The following is a 21,972-nucleotide window of genomic DNA, read 5'->3' as shown; positions in this document are numbered from 1 at the left end:
TGAAATTAGCTGGTGTTTAAACATTTAAGGAGCCAAGCTGCTGTGTAAAGATTACAAGCATTACAATAATGATATTTTATACCTAAAATAATACTCAACCATTTCCAGCATCCTGCTGTACTTCCCTGAATAAGTCTTTAAAGGTGTTATAGGCTAATAAGTCGCTCTGAGTAATAAATTGAAAAAGCTCCCACCTGTACATGACTAAACAAAATAACATGTCGTTTACTTGAGGTTCTGTTATAAATGTGTCTATTTGAAACATTAATTTAAGTTAATTAATTATACAAAATTTTTTTTGAAATTAATTAAGGCTTCCCGAGTTTTTGAACGGAAGTCCTGAATGACTGTTATTAAAGGTAATTTAATGAATTTTAATGATTTTCAATGCCCCGCAGAAACCCTGCCTTTGTTGGAAAAGTAAATAAATTATTTGAATTATGTTTGATTATGTTATAACACTTTTCAGTAACGAATAAAGAGGTATCATATTGATCACAAGTACAGTATTGAGTGCCACAAGGTTCAGTACTAGGACCGCTGCTTTTTATGCTTTGCATAATACCCTTGGGAGAGATCATCCGGAAACATGGTGTTAGTTTTAACTGTTATGCTGATGATACTCTACTCTATATTTCATCACAGCCCGATGATACATACCAGTTCACAAAACTAACGAAATGCATAGTTGATATAAAAAACTGGATGACTAGTAATTTCCTGCTGCTAAATTCTGAAAAAAAACAAAAAAACAGGTGTTATTGATTGGACCAAAAATCTCCACATGTAATAACCTAGAACACTGTCTAACACTTGATGGGCCCTATCATACATTCGGCACAAGGTGACGCCAGGTGTGACGCAAGTGTTTTTTGCGAGTTTTGGCCTGACTCAGTTATCATTTTCACTTCCTGCTCCACGTTGTTTAAATAGCAAATGCATTTGCACCCATTTGTGCGGCCATGGGAGTGCTGGTCTCTAAAAGAGGTGTGTTCAGGCACATTGTTGGCGCATTGCTATTTTGAGGCAACTGAAATAGACTGCACCATTGACCAACTGAAACCTGGTCTAAAGTCAATGGCGCAATATTTTTTTGTTCATTAAAGAGCGTGTTAGTAACGCCTATATGTTGGTGCACAACATGCATAAACTCTGCTTATCACACACACAGGGACACGCAGCAGCACACAAACATGCCAAATGTTAAAAATTAAAGGATTACAATTTAAAAGATTATTATTGTGCCCCGTAGATTGTCTGCTCACGTGCTTTAAAGTCAGACACAAGCAGATCTGTTTCCTCTCTGGAGAAGCGTTCAGTCTTTGCTTTTGCAAATTCTGCCATGTAAATAGCGAATCTGCCATGGCGCAAGTGCAACTGGCTTTTAAAGGGATGATGAGATGAGACTCTGATTGGTTTATTGCACGTTACGCCAAAAACACACCCATTACTCATTGAGAGAATAGGGACAACCCTTTTGGACCATGCACCTGGCATGCCGACCGTTTTTCCGGTTGTTAAACTAGCAAAAGTGGATCCGGACACGCCCTAAGTGCATTTGCATTGTGCGCTTTAGACCATGCATTTAGACTGTTAAAATATGGCCTGATGGCGGCTCTGTCAATTCTTTGTCATCAGTTAGGAACCCAGGAGTCTGATATCTGATAGCAATCTTTCCTTTGAAAATTATGTTTGTAGCATTTTCCATCTTAAAAACATATTTAAATTATGACCTATGTTCTCAATGTCAAATGTAGAAATGTTAATTAATTCTTTCATGACCTCAAGGTTAAATTATTGCAATACTTTATTGGGTGGTTGCTCTGCGCACTTAATAAACAAATTCCAGCTGGTCCAAAATGCAGCAGCCAGAGTTCTTACTAGAACCAGGAAATATGACCATATTAGCCTGGTTCTGTCAACTCTGTACTGGCTCTTTATTGAACATAGTATACATCTTATTTTAATTAAATCTTGCAAATTACTTATAAAGCCCTGAATAGTTTAGCTCCTCGGTACTTGAGTGAGCTCATATCACAATATAGTCCTTCACGTCCGCTGTGATCTCAAAACTCTGGCCATTTTTGATAATACCTAGAATATCAAAATCAACTGCAGGTGGCAGATCTTTTTTGCTATTTAGTGCCTAAACTCTGGAACAATCTACCTAGCATTGTTCGGAAGGCAGGCACACATCTCTTTAACCTGGCATACACATAACACACTAGGGGTCCAGAGTGATTTTACCAGCCCTTTTCCTCACTGTGGCTGTGTACAGATCTTGGAGTGTCAGAAGGGGTGATTTTCATCATCTGTGACAGGTTGAGCTTCCTAAGCCAGTGAAGGAAATACAACCACTGCTGGCCCTTTTTCACAACTAAGCCTATATGAGTGTTCCATTTTAAGTTCTTTCTTTCTTTATATAGCACTATATAAATACAACTAAGTTGCCCAAAGTGGTTTACAAGGTACACATAGAAAATAACACATCAACATGAAGTAAATAGCGTTAAAAATAATAGTAATAATAATAATAATAATAATAATACAGTCCTAAAGCAACACCCATTTTAAAATGCCATAGAGAATAAATTAATTTGTTATTTGGATCTAAAAATAGCCAGAGTCAGTGCCGTTCTGATAGCTAGTGGCAGCTTATTCCACAGATTTGGATCGCTCACCGCAAATGCACGATCACCCTTGAGCCTAGATCTAGTTCTGGGCACTGTTAAGAGTGCCAGATCACTGGATCTAAGTGATCTAAGGGAACATGTCTTACGAGGAGATCTGCAAGATAAGGTGGACTTAAATACCATGACAAGGATTTTGAACTCAATTTTGTATTTTACAGGTAGCCAATTCAACGAAACAAGGATAGGAGTGATATGTTCATATTTTCGTGTCCGGGTCAGGAGTCTAGCAGCAGCATTCTGGACTAGTTGCAGCCGATCTAGAGATAACTTAATATTACCGCAGTAAAGCGAGTTGCAATAGTCTAGGTGGGAAAATATCAGCACATGAATGATTTTCTGAGTATCTGAAAATTTTTTAAATGGTTTAACTTTTGCGATTTGACATAGATAAAAGAAGCAAGACCGAACCACAGAACTAATTTGTTTATCCATTTTAAGCTCATTGTCAATTTGGATGCCCAGATTTTTGACACACGATCTCATGTTTGGTTCAAACTTTTTTAGTTCCATTTTAAGGACTGCCATACCAGATACTGACCCAAATATAATGATTTCTGTCTTAGATTCATTAAGATGGAGAAAATTTGAGGGCATCCACTTCGTGAGATCTTTAAGACAGGATGTCAGGGTTTCTAAAGCGAAATTATCAATGTTAACTGAAAAAGAATGGTTAGTCAAATAAGGTATAAACCATTTTAGAACATTTCCCTGCAGACCGATACAGTGTTCTAAACGAGAAATAAGAATAGAGTGATTAATAGTATCAAATGCTGCTGATAGATCGAGAAGTATGAGAACCATAGAATCGCCAGAGTCGACTGATAGATAGATGTCATTTAATACTTTAAGAAGAGCTGTTTCGGTGCTGTGCTGGATTCTAAAGCCTGACTGAAATGTATTGAGAATAGACTTACTACTCATGAAGTCATGTAATTGTATAGAGACCACTTTTTCTAAAATGTTTGCCATAAAAGGCAAATTTGAAATAGGTCTAAAATTAGACAGTAAAGCTGAATATAATTCCCTTTTTTTAGTTGAGGTCTGACTGTTGTATGTTTTAACTGATCTGGTACAGTTCCAGTGATAATACATTTATTTATAAGAGACAGCAAACTAGGTCCAAGCGTCTTTACAATCTGTTTAAAAAAATGTGGAGGAATCGTATCATGCGGGGAAGCAGAAGGCTTTAAATGATCTATGGTTTCGTAGAGTGAGGAAAGGGTAATAGGCTCAAACTCACTCCAGGTAGCTCGACAAATATGAGGTTCAATAAAAGTGCAAGCCGAAGGTGAAGTAGTCCTTAATAAGTTAGCTATTTTAGTAACAAAGTTACCAAGGAATTTTTCAAATAGGTGTGAAGATATCTCTGTAAAGGTTTGATTAGGGGGGTTAAGAACATCGTTGATAGTAGCAAAAAGAACAGCAGGTTTATGCTGGCTTTTGGCAATAACATTCAAAAAATATTTATGCCTAGCTACTCTTACAGCTTTCTGATAATTAGTCAATAAATATTTTAAGAGTCCGTAAGAAATCTGAAGCTAATCCTTTTTACATTTTCATTCAGCCCTCCTACAGATCTGACGAAGAGCGCGAATGTTACTATTATTAATCCATGGCTGAGGGTTTGGTTTTATGGGTATCAGAGATATCAGATCAGATATCAGAGGAGCAATCGAGTCCATAACATTTGAACAAATATTACTAAATATTGTTAAATGTTCTTCAGAATTTAACAAATGTAAAATTGAATCAAGTGATGCTTACATGCTCGCATCCTCAAAAGTTGTAATACAATTGGCAAAAAAGTTATTTGAGATTGTAGTGCTTAGGAACCTGAATGGCCCCACTGTTGCCATTGTGCTGATCTGGTTATTGTGACTGCATCAGACAACCAACTCTTTAACCTTTTGTCTGTAAGCAGACTTATCACTGTCCTGAATGAGGCAGATCAGTGTATCTGCAATCTTCAGGAGCTGGACAGAGGGGTCTGTAGAGGTGTAGTCATTGGTGTAGAGGGAGAAGAGCAGTGGGCAGAGCACACGTCCCAGGGGGGCGCCAGTGCTGCTGGTACAGGTGTTGGATATGAAGTCCACAAACAAGATCCTCACATAAATCCCTGGTCTGTTGGGATGTTGCAGGATGTAGTGCAGTCGCATGTTGACAGACCTGTTTGCCCTATATGCAATTTGAAGGGGGTCCAGCAAGGGTGCAGTGATGTCTTTTAGGTAAGTTAAAACCAGTCTTTCAAATAACTTAATGACCACATATGTTAAAGTAACAGTTATATAGTAATTTAGTCCTGTGGGTACCTTTTTTGGGATGGGGATGTTGGTGGAGCATTTTCTTAAAAGATCGTAAGTGCACAAGGCAGGGAGAGGTGGTTGCTGGAAGTGTTGATGAATGAATTGAGAGAAGGCCAAACTGGTGTCTTTCAGGCTTTTCCACTCAAATTCCTGGTTATTGTAACTGCATCAGACAACCAACTCTTTAACCTTCTGTCTGTAAGCAGACATATCACTGTCCTGGATGAGGTAGATGAGTGTAGCGGCAAAATTCAGGAGCTGGACAGAGGGGTCTGTAGAGTTGTAGTCATTGGTGTAGAGGGAGGGCACACATCCCAGGGGGGCGCCAGTGCTGCTTGTACAGGTGTTGGATATGAAGTCCACAAACAAGATCCTCACATAAATCCCTGCTCTGTTGAGATGTTGCAGGATGTAGAGCAGTCGCATGTTGACAGACCTGTTTGGCCAATACGCAAATTGAAGGGGGTCCAGCAAGGGTCCAGTGATATCCTTTAGGTGAGTTAAAACCAGTCTTTCAAATAACTTCATGACCACAGTCATTCAGTCCTGTGGGGACCTTTTTTGGGATGGAGATGTTGGTGGAGCATTTATTTCAAAGATTGTAAATGCACAAGTGAGGGAGAGGGGGTTGCTGGAAGTGTTGCTGAATGAATGGACAGAAGGCCAAACTGGTGTCTTTCAGGCCTTTCCTTTTGGCCTGACAAAGCTGTCTGAGTTTTGCTGTGAACCATGTTTTGGCATTGTTTTATGTTAGGTATTAGTTTGTTTCTGCCTGTAGGTTGGTATAAGATGAACCAGACAGTGATCAGAGAGCCCCAAAGCTGCACTTTGTATAGAGTGATATGCATCCTTTATTGTGGTGTAACAGTGGTCCAGTGTATTACTGTCTCTGGTAGGACATGTAACATGCTGTCTGTATTTTGGCAGTTCATGTGAGAGATTTGCATTATTAAAATCTCCAAGAACGATTATATCAAAGTCTGGGTGTTGTTGCTCCATGTCTGTGATGTGATCAGCCAGCTGTTGCAGCGCTACACTCACACACGCTTGCAGAGGATTGTAAACACTATCCAGAATGATCAAGGAAATCTACAGTGCTGAGTAGAAAGGTTTAAGGTTAATGAAGAGGTCTTGTAGATCGGGACAGCACAACTTCTTCAATGTTGTTACATCAGTAACATTTTCACTTATGTTAAAGCATGTCCCACTACCTCAGGATTCCCTCCAGATTTTGTGTGGCAATCCGTTCTGAATAGGTGGAAGTCAGAGCTTGACTAGCACGTTGGCTACCCCTCCAACTACAATAACCATCAACATGTCCAAAAAATCAAAAACTGGTAGATTGGGTGGTGGTGTGTACTGTCAAATGTTCAGCAGTTAGTCCCTGGTGAAACTGATTGTAGATAAATAACTAAAGTAGTAGACAAATAAACAAAAACAGCTGTAAAGCTCCACACTGAGGTGGCCATCCGCAGCAGGACCATCTCGGTTGTGATATTCACCATGAAGAATGAAGACTGATGTGTCAATAATACTTATTAATAATATTGATATTGCCACAATATCATAATTTTCATGCTAGTACAGTACCCAGATTCAAACCGGTAATACCAGCATCACTGCTGGTTGGGTGGTAGGTGGTGCTATGGGACATTTTTTTACTAAGCAATTACACACACAGTAATGCAAATCAGTTTCAGTAAGTTAGTCTAATCAGTAAGTTAGAATTTGTGTATTTTAACTAAAAAAAATTGAATTAATTTGAAATAAAAGAAAATAAAATTATTAATTTACTCGCTTAAAGTATTTTTCAACCATTCCAAATTCAACAAAAAATAAAGGACACATGCAGTAGGGATGTAACGATTCGCTCAACTCACAATGTCATACGATTCACGATACTGATTTCACGATACACTTTTCTCACGATTTTTGTTTTTAACAAAATGAGATTTGAGACAAATTATATATGAAAATATGTCCTTTTATTATTGCTTGGACAAAATGCTGAACATTTCTTTGAAATTTTAAAACAAACACCAAATCAAATAAATAAACAGCACAAATAAAATAAATCTATTCATATAACCAAACTAAGGCTTTGCCTGTGCTCTTTCCATTCAGTTACCATGCGTTCACATCACCGCCGGTGAGAGCATCAAAGTGGCCGGAAGTCATTCATTTTCAATATGAGCCGGCGGCGAGCTCTGGCGAGCAGCGGCGCAGCACATCTTGGATGGTTGAAGTCAGGTCAACTTTATGCTAATGAACTATGACGCTGTTCGGTGGCAACCAATCGGAATGTATAAGTCCTCCGCTTGAGAAGATTCCAGAGAATACAGTCCTGTAAACTTTGGTTCCGAGCACACTAGTTCCCAAGCAAAATGGAGGAGAGGTTGATCATTGCTGTGGCGGGTTTGTCAATAATTTCCAAAGTTTCCCTGTTTGCGTACAGGGACATTGTGACGAGAGGGGCGGGGCCGAGAGCCGTGGGAACGGAGCGAGGCCGGTGGAGTAATTGATAATGAGCGACACCTGCACCACTCACCGGTCTCGAGTCTCACGGAGGAGCTCCGGAAGGATACAAAGGAGGAGTGACGACAGGGAAAGACGAGAGAGGACCAGGCCTGGACTGGTCGCGCTATTTTGTGTTTATTTTATTATCAAAATAATTATTATTATTATAGAATTATTATTCTTTGAGTGTTCGCCGGTTCCCGCCTCCTTCCCCTACAAACTACGTTACAGACATAAATAAAAAAATAAAAAATATGCGTGGGCCAAGGTGTCTGTGCATTTGATAAGAAGGTGCACAACACTAATTATAAGCAACATTTTTGTGCTAGAACACTTGTTTTTCAGCAGGAATGCAATTTATTTTCTCAAAACAACACAGATTTCACCAATTGCATTTAGGCTACACTTCAACCAGGACAGTTTGTAATGTAGGCTCTGCACAAATTAATGTTAATTTAAGACCAAGTCTAGTAAACGTCTCCTACAAACTGCATATTGAAATTAGAGGTTGCCGTGATTTTGCCAAGTAAGACTTGTTCCTGGATCAACATCTGTTGTTGATCCTGGATCGACATTACTGTCCAAAAATATAGACCTAACCCAATCCCTACCCCTAAACCCTACCCATAATTTATTCCTAAACTCTGAAATGAGAGGTGAATAACAAGGGTGTAGAAGCATCTAACCCTGATTGTAAGCCTAAAACTGACATTTCTAGAAAACTTATCCCTCAATTCTGATTGGTTGGTTGGAATGTTGTTCTAGGAACATGTACTTGGTGAAATTACATTCACCGAAATTAGAATAGCACTTAACCATGAACATAAAAGCCACACCTCACAAATGGCTTTTAATTTGTTTATTTTGTTAACAAATATGTAACTATAATTGTTAAGTTCTTTCCATCAATCAATTTCTTACTTTCAGATTTAAAATATTTAATAACGTTAACTTATACCCTTCTTGTGGTCATTCTGAACAAGATCAGCGTGCTTGTTTGCTTTAAAGTTTAAAAAGACCAAATATTCGATCTATGTCAGAGCGTCAAGAGCATCCACAAATATTTATACAGCATTGTTGGCTGGGCATCCATATCGAATTTTGATGCTCTCGCCAGCGGCGGTGTGAACGCACAGTTAGAGGCAACCACTGGATTTTAATCATGATCCAAAATAAGATGCTGCAAACATGCTGCATGAGCAGTTTTGAATCTAAATTAGATTGTATAACTTTGAAATTTGAAGCACAAACAGAATTGTCTGACTTTAACTTTAAAATTATGCTACATAAAACATCTGAATGAGACAAAAACAGCAGACAGGCTGAATTAGACGCTGATTCACTCTCTGACAGCAGGTGGCGCTTATGGAACAGCAGAGATACAGCGTTTTCTTTGGTTACCTCTGTAAACAAAGCAGCACAGCGTTGATTTAATCTGCATTAAACAGAGTCAAGATGAAAAGAAAATATCATCTAAACTTGTCTAAAGACAGACAGTTCCCTTCAGAGATACATTCATATAAAGTCCTACCCCTAACTGTAACGTGATTCGTTTAATATCTCAACCGATTTGAATTGTCACATATTTGTATCGATTTTCAACTGGCTTGCGGAGCATCGTTACATCCCTAATTTGCAGTGGAGTGTCCGAGTTAAGTGCACGAATGTCAGAATAGAGTGGATTTTGTAGATAAATGAATGGCCCAGCCCCAAAAGAAACACTTCATGTGCACTTGCAGACTTTCAATGGTCACTGTATGCTCACATCTTGTTAGGTCCACAGGACTGTGTATGAAAAGTACTGCAAACATGAGTGGTGTCAATATTGCAGGAAAAGCTTGACACATACCAGTGACTATACATTATTTAACATTATTCTATTAATTTGGATATTGATATGGGAACTTTTGTTGTAAAGTATGTTTAATTTATAATGTACCTTAAACCGGTGTAACATTTCATATTTCATATTTTCCCTCATTTTGTGTCATGACATCACAAAATGTAGTCTAGTAAGGACAATATTTATCCCTATTAGGTAACACTTTATAATAACTTTCATTAATAATTCATTAACAAACATTATAGAATGCTTAGCAGATCATTAGTTAATATACAGTATATTCACATAGCTAGAAATATGAGATAATTTACTTGTTAATGTTTACTAATGTACTTAATAAACATTATGAATAACAGGTCATTATTTCATGTAAATAACCATGCTTACAAATGTCATTCAACTTTCAATTAATGTGATTATGCAATTCTTGAAAATCTTCAAATGATTTGAACAGATGTTATGCAATGATTTAAAGCTTTGGTTAATGCACAACACTTTTTGCTGCTATTGAGGTGTGATACTGGTAAGGTATGGTTCAATCTGTTTATATTACATTGTTTTGATAAAGTATTTTCTTGAAAAATAGATTTGTTTTCTCCTGTTGATGTATGATTAAATTAATATCCTGTTTAATGATTTACAGTAGTATACTAATGTAAGTGTTGAGGCAATAAAAACATGTTTTGCACCCAAATTACAATGTGCATGATATCTTTTGCGAGCATTTAGTTTAACTGAACTAAACCACTCTTTAAACAAACATTGTTACAGCAGCTAAAAGTCCAATGTCCATAAAGATACTAAAAGTGTATTAAACATTTACAAATAATGAATAGTTTCAACTTTAGATTGGGTACTGCAAAAACATGAACAAATAATCAATAAATGATTAGTTAAGATGTGTAAATAGGGTGAATTCAGGACCTTTGGCACACCTTTTGCCATGGAGATGACTACTTATCAAGGTACTAATGATTATCAGATGTTTATAAACATTTACAAATGATGAATAGTTTCCACTTTAGATTGGATACTGCAAAAACATGAACAAATAAATAAGATGTGAAAATAGTAGAAATCTATACAACCAACAAATACCAAATATAGGATCTTCACAGACTGTGATTATTTATTTATTTATTTATTTATTTATTTATTTATCCCACAACACTTGTAAATGTAAAAAAGAGCATTAGGTCATATATGAAAAGTACATTAACAATTTAGCTTGTAATTATTGTATAATTTCTGTTAAAATCAATTGTAGATTTTTTTATTTAAATGCATGATCGTATGAATCAAAAGTTTAATGACATTTGTAAACATTAACTAATGATCCGTTAAACATTATATAATGTTTGATAATGATTTATTAATAAAGCTTTTAATCATTGTAAACTATCTGTCAAAATAATTTAAAGATTTTTAAAAGTACATGATCATATGAATTGAAAGTTTAATGACATTTGAAAGCATTTCAAATTATATTATATAATGATATGTTAATCATTAGGTAATGTTTAATAAGTGCATTAGTAAGCGTTAACAAGCGTGTTCTCACATTTCTAGCTATGTGAATTTATATTAACTAATGATCTGTTAAGCATTATATAATGTGAATGATTTATTAATGAAAGTTATTATAAAGTGATACCGCATTAGATAATACTATATGATAGACTAACTATGAACAAATACAAATACTTACACATTTGTGTTACGAATAAATTAGAAAAATTTGAGTTCTCGACAAAAGTTCTGGAGTTATTGAGCGATTCCGCGATTTTGATTGCTGTAGCGCCCACTAGTGGCTAATTGGGGCCATAGCTTGACAATGTCTTCCCAAATTGAGATCTACCATCTGGCTTGGCCTCTAGGCCTTACGGTTTAGTCTGCATGAATAGTTGTATGGCAGAATAATAATAATAATAATAATCATCCTTACAATTACAAAAGGGTTTCAGCACTTTGCGCTTGAACCCCTAATGAACAAAAGTACATTTATACATTAACATAATAATAAATGCTGTTAAAAAGTATTTTATTATTTATTCTTTTATTAAAACTTTATTTTTTCAAGATAACTAATGCCTTAGCTAAAATTAACATTATTGTAAATTAACATTATTGTAAAGATATGACTCTTAGCTAATGGCACGCTAGATGGTTTCAAACCAAATGGCAGTATTCAAAACATATTCAAACAACTAATTCTGTATTCTACATGCCTTTCATTAAGGTCAATACTTGAATTTACTCTTTACTTTTTAAAATGGTGTTCCCGGGTTCCAGGATTAAAATAGCCCTATAGCAGAAACAGATTATTGTCATTTACCTTCAGTTGTCCTCCAGCCCAAATTATATTTTTAGTATTAAGCATTAAGCGTTGGAGAGGGGGAAGTGAGGCATCATAGTATCCCACTGATTTAAATTGGAATAATCCATCAGAGTCCTGCTGCCAGTTCACAACTTCATATTGGGCTACTGCACCACCAGTGCTGTCAAACCACACACGATCTCCCATTTTTATAGTGAAATTTACATTTTTCAGAGCATCAACAACCTAGCAAAAAAAGACAGTTTTTTGATATTATCAGACATTTAAAATGTGCAACAAAAATAATGCTCTCACTTGTGCTCCCTTTATTTTATCTTTTATCTGTCTTTTATATTTTACCTCCTGTGGTTGTATTGTCAGGCTTTTCTCACAGCCTTCTTGTTCTTTGCACTTAAGCAGACTGTGTAGTGAATGAGCTACAGCATGAACTGCTTTGTAGACATTGCTTGCGTATCTTTGTTCAGGTACATCTTCATTGTAGTTTTTTAGCACAAGTAGTTCCTCATATCTGCTGCAATTTAATGCATATTGAGAAGAATTCCCCTCAGTCTGTGAGCATGGAAAAGCTGTATCCCAGAATTCTTTTATAACATAATCTGCAAACCCTTCAATATTGATTTTTCTCACTGCAAATCCAAGTGACCCTCCCAACGAATGAAAACTATTTGGAGTTATGTAATTCTTTGTAGTTATCCATGACTCCACACCAATAATTTGAAAGCCTGCAATTTTCTGAATACTTAACTGATCAATAAGTAAGCCCATCTCAACAAATGAAACAAATGAAACAATCACTTTTGCCGTGCCTTTTTTAATTATGTCTACCACTTTTTTGAGTTTTTCTGTCTCTGTTCGGTAGAATTTCACAGAATACTCCACACAAATGCCCTCTTCTTTGGCTATTTGAAGAAATGCCGCCATTCCATTGTTTCCATAGTCATTGTCGCTGTTCACAGCTCCCACCCAAGACCATCCAAAATGCTTGACTATGTATGCAAGTGCTCTGCTCTGGTGGTAATCACTAGCAATAGTCCTGAAGAATGAGGGGTAATCTTTCCTATTACTGAGACATGCACAAGTGGCTGAGGGACTTATCTGAAAAAGAAAGCACATGAACAATGATAAAGTCAAATGGTAATCGTCACACATTTAGTATTACTGCTCCTTACCACTGGAATTTTAAAAGGTCCTGTAGTTCTGGACAGAATTACTGTGGCAGAAGATTCTGATTCTCCTATGATAGCATGTAAAGGAGGATGTCCATTGCATCTGTCTCCTTGTCCAAAGTCCTGACCATTCATCACTCCAATTGTTGCACTCATTGTAGACAATCTTGATCCACAAGTATCATAGATTCTGTATCCAATAGTAACATTTGGAAGCAAACTTTCACTTCTGTTAATTTCCTCAATTGCGAAGATCATGATTTGCGCCAGACGAAAATCTCTCAGATTCACACTGGTAAATGAAACATTAAATTATTAGGCTCAGCTAAATAGTATATAGTTATAGTAAACAGTATATAAGGTGGAGAAAAAAAGGGTAATAATTCTTTATTTTCACAAATGATTCAAACTCGAAACAATAAAATTACAGATGTTTTTGGTAATTTGCTGTTGAAAAAGAGTATATAGACATGGCTTCTAGATATCTTAATAAAATAATAATAATAATAATAATAATTTAAAAACAGCTTGTATTAAAATGTTTGTCAACTTAAATTTTCTTAAATCATCATTGTAACAAACCTTGAGCATAACAGATGTTGAGGTTTTTGTGTAAACTCAAAAGAAGGTAATGTTTCCTTTCTGTGGATTGCAAAAATCCCTCCGATAGTTACATCTCCATCTTTGGAAAGCAGTGGGTATTTAGGATCTCCCATTTTTTGACAAAGAGTGTTTTCTGCCTTTGTATGAAGCTGATGGAAAAGGAGGAGTGCGTAAAGAAAGAGAATCATCCCAATGATTGAGCTCCACAGCAGATATCAAATGCGAAGGATCTGATACAGCAGGTGCACTTTTATAGACACAACTGATATGGTTGAATGAATGAGAACATAGCCAAAGACCTCATAGGACATGAAATTAACCATGTCATGCAGGCCTGTAATAGGTTATTGACAGAGTCTTATTTTGTCATGCTGTCAGATAGGGATGTAACGATTCACTCAACTCACGATTCGATTCAATTCACGATTATATATATATTTTTTTTACAAAATGAGATTTAAGACAAATTATAAATTAAATGTGTCCTTTTATTATTGCTTGGACAAAATGCTGCACATTTCTTTGTGAAATTGAAATATAACACCATAATAATATACTAATATAGCACTTACATATTACTGCTCTTTTGTTGGTTTTGATTGCTTCTATTGTCCTCATTTGTAAGTCGCTTTGGATAAAAGTGTCTGCTAAATGACAAAATTTAAATATAATGTAAATGTAAATAACAAAACTACATTGAAATTTTAAAACAAGCCCCAAATCAAATAAATAAGTAACACAAATAAAATAAATATCTTAATATAAACAAAATAAGGCTTTGTCTGTGCTCTTTCCTTTTAGAGGCAACCACTGCATTTTAATCTTGATCCAAACAAAGATGCTGCATACATGCAACATGAGCAGTTTTTAAACTAAATTAGATTGTATAATTTCGAAATTTGAAGCAAAAATAGAATGGTTTGACTTCAGTTTTGTGAAACTATAAATTAAAATATCTGCATGAAACAGCGGAGCTGAATGAGATGCAGATTCACTCTCTGCCAGCAGGTGGCGCTTAAAGCGTTTCCTGGTTTCGGCTGTAAACAAAGCAGCGTTGAACTTATGAACTTTAATATGCATTATACAGAGGCAAGATGAAAAGAAAAAATACCATCTAAACTTTTCTAAAGACAGTAAGTTCCCCTCAGACATGCATTCATATAAACTCCTACACCTAAATCAATCGCAGTTTGTTTAGCATCTTAACCGATTTGAATCGTCACATATTTGAATAGATTTTCAACCGGCTCGCAGTTAATCGTTACATCCCTACTGTCAGAAGATTGTAAGTATTCCTTTTCTGTCTATATTCAATGCCATTTTTTGTGCTACTATACAAAAAATATATGCCATTCTGAACTGTCTTACACACTGTCAGTCTTGTGTTCCTGTGTCTTGTGTTTCCCTCCCTCTTATGCCCATATTTGGTCCTTCCTGTTCCTGTTCCATCATGTTCATTGTTTACAGGTATTCCCTCATTAGTTTCCTTGTCTTCTTAAGCCCCGTGTTTCCCTGTGTCTAAGGTCGGCTGTTGTATATGTCATCTCCCCCTGCACTCCATGTGATTCCACGCTTCTGATTAAAGACTGTGTGATGGTAATACTCCTGCGTCTCCTCATTCCTCGATCCTGTGAATCGTGACAGAACAGCTGACCTAAAACTAAAAGTAAGCGGTACCCCCTCTCCCCGTTTTTATTTTTAAATTTTTTTGAAAAGGTTTTGTTTCCCTGTTTTCCCCGCGGCATGGATGTGGCCGCTCGGTTCACCGCCCTAGCTCGTATGGATCTCTCCTTCGTTGAGTACTCCTGGGAGTTCTGCAGGCTCGCCACGACTATGGACTTGGATAACTCCACCCTGTTCTGGCACGGGGCCAATTACCATCGCCTCGTGGACCTCCCAGACACCACAGGACTAAGCTGGAGGGAAGGAAACCTCCGGTGTCTGGAGAGCATCTGGCCCCGAGCTAGAACCAGCCCACCGGCCGCGGCATCCTCCAGCCCGCCGGCCGTTCTCGAGGCAAGTAAGTCGGCCGTTCCTCAGTCAAGCCTGGCAGCCCCTGGGTTGGCTCCAGTGCCAGCTCCAGGAAAGCACCTTGCTGTGCCTGCTCCTCCAGAGCATGCTCCAGTGCCAGCTCCTCGTAAGCGCTTCAAAGTTCCTGAGTATAGCCCGCGGAGGGTTCCAGTTCCCGAGAATAGCCCACAGAGGGCTCCTGTCACCGAGTTTAGCCCAGTGATGGCTCCAGGCCCCGAGTTTAGCCCAGAGAGGGTCCCAGTCCCCGAGTTAAGCCCAGGGAAGGCTCCTGATCCCCCGTCGAGCCCCGTGAGGATTCCTGATTCCTCGTTTAGCCCAAGACAGGCTCCTGATCGCCAGTTCTGCCCAGGACGGGCTTTTGATTTTTCATTAAGCCCAGGGAGGGCTCCTGATCCCCCGTCGAGCCCCGGGAGGGCTCCTAATTCCTCGTTTAACCCAGGACGGGCTCCTGATCCCCAGTTCCGCCCAGGAAGGGCTCTAGATCTTTCGTTAAGCCCAGGGAGGGCCCCAGTTCCCCTGTTAAGCCCAGGAAGGGCTCCAGATCCCCAGCCAAGCCGAGGGAGGGCCCCAGTCCCCGCTTTTGGCCCAGAGAGGGCCTTGGAGCCCGTAAACGTCCTCAAGTATTTTTTTGGGGGGGGTTAGTAGGGCTCCAGCCGTAGGGGCGGGGGCTGGGGCAGCGGCCTCGGAGGCTCCTTCTGAACTGCCTGCTCTGCCATGGACTCCCGAGTCACCTGCTCCGCTGTGGGTCCCAGAATGGACACCGCCCTGGAGGCCTTCTGTCCAGTAACCCTATCCCTAGAGGCCTTCGGAGTGCCCACCCCCCTCCCCATTGGATGTTGTCACGGCGTGGGACGTAAATGTCAGTCTTTTGTTCCTGTGTCTTGTGAACGAGCCGTTTTAGGTAGGTGTGGCTGACTCTTAACTTTTATAAAGAATATCTCTTTGGATTTGAGACTTTAGTCTTTGCTACTTTACAGATCTTCTTTATGCACCAAGAGCTTGTAACACTCCAAAGAGAAAGGAAAAATTGAAATCGCATCATATGACCCCTTTAAAGACGTGTGATGGTAATACTCCTGCGTCTCCTCGTTCCTGTGAATCGTGACACACACAGAGTACAACAGTGATATTCACCTATGAGAAGAAAGTAATCACTTACTTTTCACAGGTTTATAGGCTTCATGTTTCATGCCATGATTTTATTAATCTTGATTTCTCAAAATTAATTAACTAATTATGCTTTTCATGGGCCCATTGGTGCGAACCAAGACTATAAATACAGAGATTAAGATTTTCCCTTTAATAATAAACGACATTTTCAGTTTGTTTCTCCAAATCCTAACGATGCCTTAAGAATACTTGGAATATATGGCACGAGTTGCAATGGGTTATTTTATGACAAATTTGAGTCTTTTTTTTTTAAATCTTGAAGAAGGTCATTATTCACAATTTCTCTTTTATTAAGGAATTTAAACCATTTCCATAGACATTCACAGACAAATAAGTTGTGAAGGAATATATCAACTATAAGCGGATAAAAGACTTTGTTTGGTAATAGTTGTGATGCATGGCAGTGTTTAACAGGGGAGTTTGTTTATTTTATGGTTTTGGAACCATACAGCTGGGATTTTGCAACTGTGATTTTGTTTTTTATTTTTCTAAAAAAATTCTAAATTATTATATTGTGCAGAATGTGTAGAACTATTTATGTATTCATTCTTTATAATCTGCCAGATTATTTCCATATATATAATTTTGTTCTGTCAATCTACATTTAATTCAGTTGATATTGTCATGTCATATTGTTAGATTGGGTGATGACTATACCATCCATATTTAGATAACTGACAACACTGTTACCCTGCTGTTTTGAGTTTCTTCTTCATGGTCAAGAAGGACAGAGAATGAAGGCCTGCATTGACTATAGAGCTTTGATATCACTTTACAATAAGATTATATTAATGTTAGTTAATGCATTAGTTAACATTAACAGAAAATGTAGTAATGCTTACCAGATGTGTTGTTCATTGTTAGTTAATGTTAATTTAAATGTACTAATGCATTTCTTCACATTAACAGACTAATTAGTTGTGGTTAATGCGCATTAGATAACATGAATGTTACCGACGGAACAGAGGAAGCGTGCGGATCCATTTGCAAAGCTTTATTCTTAAACATGGTCAAAACAGGCAAGGGTCAGACAATGGCACACAGGTATATCGAGGGCAAGACACGAGTAATCCAAAGTGGGTGTGGTCGATCGGCGGCTAACAGTATCCAGAGGACTTGACAAGAGGGGTAATCCGACAACATGAGCAATAGTCCAGGCAAGGTGCAAACACATTCTGAACGGCAAGACGAAAGGGATAATCCAAGCCAGGCTAATAATTCCAGGGTAGGCAGCTGACAGACAGTATGAGATAAACAGACTGGAATCAAGACACCAGTAAAACAAAACAAAACTAGATTCAGAAAACTAGGACAGGAAACTGGCTCTGTAAATTGCAAAGATATTATTTAAACTGAGCTGGATGTTGACATCACTGAATTCAATGATGAACTGTCTTTAACTGAAAAATGAGTGTTTACTATTGTCACTTTGCATTATTGACACTATTTTCCTAATTAATGCTGTTCAGTTGCTTTGACACAATCTGTATTGTTAAAAGCGCTATATAAATAAAGGTGACTTGACTTGACTTAAAGTGCTACCACTTAGAGAGCGATAAATGCAAACAATACTTGGCGATCTGAACGAGGAAGTCCAGGGCTTATAAAGCGTGTCTGATTTGATTCAGCTGTGTGTGTGTAATCAGTGCATTCAGCTGTGTGTGTGTAATCAGTGCAATGGATGATGGGAACTGTAGTCCGGAGTGACATGTAACCGTCTGTGTGGTGTGAGAGTCAATGTAGTGAGTGCGTGACCTGTGGTGGTGAGTGAACTGAAGTTCATTGACTGGATTCGTGACAATGAACTAACAATGAACAATGCATCTGTCAGCATTACTTAATTTTAGTTGATGTTAACTTACAAGTATACTAATGCATCTTTTCACATTAAAATCTTAATTAGTTAACGCTGGTTAATGCATAGTTAACATGAACTAACAATGAACTAAGCCTGTAAATAACTTTAATGGGTAACACTTTAGATTACAATCCGCAAAGAACTACGTAAGTATACTGAATTTACAGTGTACGTTTCTGTAATTATAGTGTACCTATAAAGAACGTATGTGTAGGTATAAGGGAACAATGTGTTACGTTTGGGTAATAAGGGGGTAACAACTAGATATGCAACCTGCAAAGAACTGCGTAAGTAAACTGAAGTTACAGCGTAACGTTTTTGTAATTATAGTGTACCTATTCAGTACCTCCGTGTAGGTATAAGGGAATAATATGCGAAGTTTGGGGAATAAAGGGGTAAAATTACAAATAATTTATACTGTAAGTATTTTGAAACTAAGAGGTACCTATTCTAATATTATGTGGTATGTATGGCCTAAGCAACAATCTTATGTTTGGGAATGATTTAGAAAGACGATATTTATTTTTTATATTGGCATTTTATTATAGGCAAATAGCTGTTTTTTAACCATGGGTTACACATTCTATTATTAAAGGACGGACATGATGGAGATTACTGAACATCTAGTGAAATGAGTTAATGAGTTTCTGCTATGATTTATAATTCACAAGTCTACTTACCTTATGAAAGCTTATTCGTCGATTTCAGCAACTTCACACCAGCACCTTCTCAACACCACTATCACCAAATAACTTTGCATGATATACCATCAAGGTTCAATGCAGCTTAAAACAAGCTTACCTCTTTCCAGCTGTAACCATCCCAGTGAAATTTTTCAACTGGGCAAAATCACAAAATAATTTAGGGGAGGGTCCCTCAACTGAAAACGACACATAACACAGTAGTGCATTACAAAATGTTTATAAAGTTTATAAAGACTGGTAAAGGCAGTCCACAGATCATTACGGCATGTGTATGAAAAACAGTCAATAAAGTATTTTTGACTACAAAACAAACCATCGCATTAATCATTTATCAAATAAAGGACAAAAAATTTATCTGGTTGAATGAGTACTCGTCTCTAAGCCGAAACAAGCACTGAATCCGAATACTGAAGTCCATAATGATGATGGGAGTTAACAAAATCCAATAGTCCGATAACAAGCGTAGCATTAATAATCAGCAATCCGAGTTTCCTCAAAACAGAGTGCGTTGCAATTCTTTGATGTTGATTTGTCCCTCGATGAGCACAGAGTTTTGATGAAGTTACTTCTTAGTCCATTGATGAGGCATTCAAAGTAAAGAAGAAAACGGATCATTTTTGAGACAAGTTCACCACAAATCTCACACTTCTGTTCTACACTGTTCTAAATCTGTATGAGTTTCTTTGTTCTGCTGAACACAAAATATATTTTTAAGAATGTTGGTAACATTTTATGGGTCCCCATTGACTTCTTCAATAGTATTTTTTATTTTTTTCATAATATGGAATCAATGGGGAACCAAAATTGTTTGGTTAACAACATTCTTCAAAATATATTTGTGTGTGTGTGTGTGTGTGTCACATACAAGAAACTCGTAAAGGTTTATGACAGCTTGAGGGTGAATAAATTATGAACATTTTTATTTTAGGTGAACTATCCTTTGAAGTAGACTGATCCTCATTAGAATGATTTCTGAAGGACCATGTGACACCAATGATGCTGAAAATTTAGCTTTGATCACAAGAATAAATTACATTATAAAATAAATTAAAATAGTAAAATAGTTTTTTACTTTATTTTTGGTTATTTAAATGCAGCCTTGTTGAGCCTAAGATACTAAAAAAAAAAAAAAAAAACATTAATACATTTTCAAAAAAACATTAATTGTAAGGTTTCCAAACTTTTCATTGGTACTGTATAGGTAAGTGGCAGCTGGGGTCTTTTACATAATTACTAGAGCACTGCTAGAGTTTATATCAATAATAATAATAATAAACAATTAACAAAGAGGAACAATCTTGGATTTTAGCAGCCTGATACAGTACTAGCAGATATGTGTATGAACTGAATACTTACATTCCATGTCTTAAAGACCTGTGGGTCCTCCTCACGCAAGTATACTGGGATTGCACGAAGGGCTAAAGTGAGCTTCATGTTGGCATCATGGAAATCCTGTAAAAACAAGTGAAAATTAGGCCAAGTAAGCCAACTTTATTTTATTTTGAATACAATGAAGAAAGATACTGTTGTAGTTACTGCTGAAACAGCAGTCCATAGCAGAACCTTATTTGGACCAAGTTAATCTTTAACTTACTTGGAGTGAACATTGTTGCCTCTGAGAAAGGCTGTTTAAAGTCACACAAGCAACAAGAAAAAAACGGCATGTTCTGCTTGTGCTCCTTCACTTGCACCAGTTCTATGTGTGGCTTTGTGACTTTGTGATAAATTAATTTTCAGTGCATTAAATGACTGAAATGTTAAAATACAAGTGTCATATAGACAAGGTAAAGGGCTAATTCGTGAATAATTGCTATGCTGTGAATGTTAGTGACTAAATAACTCTGCCCTAGTGTCTGAGGAGACAGGACACAACTTGCATTTCCACTCCATTTAAGTTAAAATTACCTCGATTGTTGAGGCTGTTTGTTGAGGCTTTGTTCAGCAAGCATCAATCTCAGCAAGCAACCAGTTCACACTGCAAGTGAAGAAAATATTCATTTATTATATTTCCAGTATTTGTACATCAGTATTACAGTATTAGTATATTATAGTATTTTCAGTCAGTCAGATTTGATTATTTAACTGAATCTAATGTCTTGTTAACTTCCCATCGGTGTAACGTTAGCGTTAATTATTGACATTAACTTACTGCTAGCCATTCTCGTGCATGCAGGGGACAAAAAGCACATTTACCATATCAGGGTATTTACCATAAACAACAGCAACACTTTCAAAGCGTAAAAATGCAGTTAACATTAACTGAAAAGAGTTCCCAGCTCCTCAGCATTCAAAAAAAGCGCGCTAGCACTAGACGACTGCCGCGCTTCACGATGCTTCATAAAAACAGCACATCCCAAAGATTCAACATTTTCTAACATAACATACAAAACAAAACTTGGAAAACTTTGACACGTTTAGATCACTTACGAGTTATTCCATGCGTTGAATCCTGCCGCTCTCGAGTGTCCGCCATTTTGAATGGATTCCTCCAACGTCTATCAGAGCAACATCTCAACGATGTGACGTAGATGACGTAATTTACGCCGCACAGTCAGTTTACTTAAAAATATTCAGTGAAGTAGTGATGTTTACTCAAAAATAATGAGTCCCACAAAAATAAAAGTAAACTGCTCGTTCAGAAAATTTTATTGTTTAGAGTAGCATTAACTATTTCACATATTTTAATTGTATTGTACTCAAATTTTTAATGTCAGTAGTACTGTTCAGGTTTACAGTGCTCCTTTAT

The 21,972-nt window shown here is 37.3% G+C and overlaps 1 protein-coding gene and 1 long non-coding RNA gene across 2 annotated transcripts in view; both read right to left on the bottom strand.

Annotated features, from left to right (window-relative positions):
- LOC107565480 (extracellular calcium-sensing receptor-like) overlaps nucleotides 1–13,576 on the bottom strand; it is an 18,961-nt gene extending 5,385 nt beyond the window's left edge. The window contains exons 1-4 of the mRNA XM_016250720.1: nucleotides 13,443–13,576; nucleotides 12,864–13,152; nucleotides 11,989–12,789; nucleotides 11,692–11,919 (exon numbers count right to left, since the gene is read on the bottom strand). Coding sequence (XP_016106206.1) covers nucleotides 11,692–11,919; nucleotides 11,989–12,789; nucleotides 12,864–13,152; nucleotides 13,443–13,576 — 1,452 coding nt within the window. The remainder of the gene's footprint in view (nucleotides 1–11,691; nucleotides 11,920–11,988; nucleotides 12,790–12,863; nucleotides 13,153–13,442) is intronic.
- A 7,000-nt stretch (nucleotides 13,577–20,576) lies between these two features.
- Nucleotides 20,577–21,716, bottom strand: LOC107565486 (uncharacterized). The gene is made up of 3 exons (XR_001606381.1): nucleotides 21,654–21,716; nucleotides 21,132–21,201; nucleotides 20,577–20,678 (listed from the first exon to the last, which is right to left on the bottom strand). It is a non-coding gene; the product is annotated as an uncharacterized lncRNA (long non-coding RNA).
- Nucleotides 21,717–21,972: the final 256 nt, after the last annotated feature.

Source organism: Sinocyclocheilus grahami, unplaced genomic scaffold, assembly GCF_001515645.1.
Source record: "Sinocyclocheilus grahami isolate Dianchi unplaced genomic scaffold, SAMN03320097.WGS_v1.1 scaffold1004.1, whole genome shotgun sequence".
In the NCBI taxonomy this organism is placed as follows: Eukaryota; Metazoa; Chordata; class Actinopteri; order Cypriniformes; family Cyprinidae; genus Sinocyclocheilus; species Sinocyclocheilus grahami.
Note: the sequence above shows the minus strand (reverse complement) of the source record. Positions and strands in the feature narration are given on the sequence as shown.